This window comes from Chrysemys picta, chromosome 12, assembly GCF_011386835.1.
Source record: "Chrysemys picta bellii isolate R12L10 chromosome 12, ASM1138683v2, whole genome shotgun sequence".
In the NCBI taxonomy this organism is placed as follows: domain Eukaryota; kingdom Metazoa; phylum Chordata; order Testudines; family Emydidae; genus Chrysemys; species Chrysemys picta.
The window spans coordinates 20,023,288-20,027,574 of record NC_088802.1 but is presented as its reverse complement, the minus strand read 5'-3'; the positions used below and the strand labels follow the sequence as shown (position 1 = coordinate 20,027,574).

Here is a 4,287-nt window from a genome sequence, read left to right as displayed (position 1 = left end):
TCAGTCCAAGATTTTAGTTGATGTACTTATTGGTTTTGACTCCTAAGACATGGCATGATGCTTGCTATTGACAGAAGTGAAATACAGAACTTAAGTGTCATAGTTAAGCCCTGGTATTTCACAAGATGGGATATGATAGATAGCCAAGTTCTGATATGACAGATCAGACCAATTCTGTACCAGAGATATGGGCTGTTATATTAGTCATTGCTCTGATATGGCAGAGGGAGTTCTACATGAGTATCAATGTTCTCTCCTCGGACCGAGACTCCTGGCACTTAGCTCTGAAGTCTACATTTAACCTTCAAATTTCAGCCTGTAGCGAGGAGAGGAAGGGAATTTTCTGAATATTTATGGTATTAATTCACAAGTCTTGATTAACTTTTAATGCTATGTTCTTCCAATTCAATTGCCCAGCTTGTTTTTTTGTTCCTAGACTAAACCCATGGCAGACACAGATTGGAAAAACCAAACGACCATCACAGAATTGATCCTTTTGGGATTTGGGGATCTCCCTGACCTTCAAATTCTTCTTTTTCTAATGTTCCTAGTGATCTATATTGCAACCGTGGCTGGGAACACTCTCATTGTGGTGCTTGTTGTGACAGATCAGCACCTTCACACCCCCATGTACTTCTTCCTGGGCAACTTGTCCTACTTGGAGACCTGCTATACCTATACATTCCTGCCCAGGTTACTGTCCAGTCTCCTGACTGGGGACAGAACCATCACAGTCAGTGGCTGCATCACACAACTGTATTTCTCAGGTTCTCTGGCTGCTACGGAATGCTATCTCCTAGCAGTGATGTCCTATGATCGATATTTAGCAATATGTAAACCCCTGCACTATTCAACTCTTATGAATAATAGATTTTGCCTCCAGCTGGCTGCTGGGTCATGGTTAAATGGTTGTTTGGCCAGTACAGTCATTATATTGTTCATATCACAACTTATATTCTGTGCCCGAATGAAATTGACCATTTCTATTGTGATCCCATCCCACTAATGGAACTCTCTTGCAGTGAAACACACCTGAGCATATTGGTGGATTTCATAATAGTCTCCATTTTCACCTTGCCTCCATTCCTACTAACCCTGACTTCCTACATGTTTATCCTTGTCAGTATCCTGAGAATCCCTTCCACCACCGGGAGACAAAAGGCCTTTTCCACCTGCTCCTCTCACCTCACTGTGGTGACAATTTTCTATGGAACCATATTCATTGTCTACATGCTTCCGAAACGTGATACACTCAGAGATCTGAAGAAGTGCTCTCTGTTTGCTTCACAGTTCTAACTCCCCTGGTAAACCCCCTCATCTACAGTTTAAGAAAGAGAGAGCTCAAGGAAGCCTTGAGCAAAGCAGTCAGTAAATGAGGCTTTCCCCCCAAAAAAGATGCAGAGACTCTAAGATGATAATAATTTAACCTGAGGTTTTGAAAGGTGCCTGGGTGAATGAAGCAATCAGTCTGTGATGCACTGTACCTCAAAATAGCACCCTGTAACCCTCATCTTCATCTTTTGTATTTTGGTTGTGATATTTTATAAAAAGCATTCCTTGTAAGGTATCATATGAAAGGTCATGATTTGCTGAAACTCATTGCTCTGTCAAAATACATATATCATCATTGTATATGGTGTTATGAGATTTTGTTATATGGTTGTTATAGAAATATGTTGTAAGTCTGGGAGTCACCCACTCTTAGTTCCCCAGTGACAACATAGGAGCTGACCCACACCCAGGCGAGCGCTAAACGACAATCACCAATGATTGACCAGCAGAGGAATTATAAAAAAAGTCTACAATTCTGTAACAGGTAGTTGCGCAAGCACCACACAATGAGAATTGCTGAAATCTGTGACTCGATCAAGGCCCACCAGGACATGTCTTGGCCAGTATTTTTCCAGAGACATGAATTGAGAGTATAAAATAAGGGACAGCGGCATCATGAGACCACCTCTCTCCTCCCACACCTATTCCGGAGGAAACAAGAATGCTGGGAAGACAAAGGCTTTGCACGGGGGAGGTTGGTCCCAGGCTGAGAAGGGAATTCAGCCTGTGTATTAAGAATTGTAACCTGGCTGCAACATGCAGTAGGGTATGAAAAGCTTTTTGATTCAAATCTTACTGAGTCTGATAAAAAGTAAACACACATTCTAAATCCGAAACGTTATTTCTTAGGCATAAAGTTCAGAGATAGTTACCTAACACTTATGATCACTTAAAATCTACCTTTCTGGAATTAATAAACTTATTTTAATGTTTAATCTTAACCAGTTAGTTTGTCTAAAATGCTTGGGGAATCTGCTCAGATTTAAAGGGCTGGTGTATGTCCACTATCTTTCATGAACAGCCAGACCCCAGCAATGACCTCTGGACACTTCACCGAGAATAGCTTTATACCTCCTATCTGAACTAAACCTGGCTGTGACCAGCTCCAGCAAAGCAACATCACCAGGCTCACAGGGCCCTTGGAGACAGGGTGGTTGGGCAAACAAAGAGCTAGACTCACAAGCCAAGGATATTGGGACTGTTCAGACCCAAGTGGGAGTTTTCCAGGGCACCCGTAGAACTGAGGCAATTTCTGGGGTCAGGTCTGTCAAACGTTCACTGACAAGGGACTCTACATGAGGCCCTGCAGAGCACCAGCTGCTCTGCTGCCACAAACTGCACAGAGCAGTTCAAAGGGAGGGGACCTGTTACAATGAGTGTCTCCAGAAATCACTGCAACAAGCGCACATCCTGAGAGGGCTCGTTCTTGGACAGCTCTGCTACATGCAGTGGCTCTCTTCAGGGCATGACGTAACCTATGGTGAGAGGAAGTGGCTATCGCCTAGCAAGGAGCAGAACTCCTGTGGTGCCTCCTCTGTGAGCATGTCAGGATTTAGCCAGAGGCTGGGGAGCTGGGCACCAGTGAGAACTGTAGCATTTCAGGACCGCAAAAAGGATTTTCCAAGTGACCTACGAGACTTAAGCGTCCATCTCCCATTTCAAAAGGCTTTGGGTGCCTAACTCCCTTAAACACTGCCTAGAATCTCAGCCTGGAAAGCCACTCAGCTGCTGTCACTGTGGCTTCAATCTATGTATTTCCATTGGAAACAGACTCCACAGCAACAGAAATGCACTGATTAATGGTAAACCCCTGCTAAACCTTTGAGACTTGCTAATGTTGTACGTATAGTTGTAGCCACTAATGTTGCAATCATGCTGTTGTGTGATTTGGTTCCCAGTATAAATTCAAACTCCGCACACCTAGCAATAGGTAAGAAATGAGGAAAGATGCAGTTATTCTGTGTATGGCCACTAGAGGGCAGAGGAATGGGAAAGGTGCAGCCCAATGGACAGCAGCCAAAGTGGAAGGGCAAGAAAGCAGAAATTATGTTCCCAAATGACCAACAGTGGGAAGTGTATAGGGAGGTGAAGCTGTATAACGGTGTATAAGTAGTGAGGAGTGAGCATTGAAGAGAAAAGGAGCTTTATGCTATGAAATGAACTGTGGATACTAGCAGATATTATGGAGAGAGTTATGGGTTGTTATACTAAATAATGTCCACCAGGTGACATGAGTCAAAAATGGGAAAGAGGCAGCTATAGCAAGAAGAATCCACTAGAGCATTGGTCTGCAAACTTTTTTGATCGTGCACCCCTATCATTAAAAACTTTTTGAGCACGTACCCCCAATATATGTATATTTATTTATGTATAAATTATACACATGTGCTACTGTACTAATATATTTTGTACATTATAAAACATACAGAAAAATATAAATTAAAAAAGGATGAGATAAAAATGATATAAACAATATTTCTTAAATATTATTTATTTTATTTATTAACTGTACAAAAAAACATTTTGCTCTCACAAAAATATTAATAATAATAATATTTTTAGTGAGAGCAATGTGATTGAATATGCTTCATTATGTCTGAAAATCTTGGTTTAACACTTTGTGAGGCATCTTTTTCAGCTATGACAGCCATTAAAACCAAAGTGCGAAATAAATTGAACTTAGAACTTAGAACCAGACCTTCAAATCGCTGTATCACAAAGATATGTAGATCCAAATGGAAGAAGTGCATCGTTGGCTGCGCTTACTAAATTACGATACTCATTTTTCAATCCCATCCACCAATTATGCAAAGGTTTTTGTTGAAATTCGGCAAGTAAATTTCCATCTTCCCTGATATCAATCAATTGTTCTTGCAAACTAAGTGTTGCATTTTTATATTTTTAACAAATGGGTTCAAAACCCACTGAAACTCTTTGTTTGGAAGATTTTTAAAC

General features: G+C 41.2%; 1 protein-coding gene across 1 annotated transcript; it reads left to right on the top strand.

Moving 5' to 3' along the window:
• Nucleotides 1–445: 445 nt before the first annotated feature.
• LOC101940434 (olfactory receptor 6N1) lies at nt 446–1,376 on the top strand. Its single transcript, XM_008175960.2, is given in 3 exon segments — nt 446–962; nt 965–1,267; nt 1,270–1,376. Coding segments are annotated over 3 exon segments (927 nt in total).
• The last annotated feature ends 2,911 nt before the right edge of the window (nt 1,377–4,287 follow it).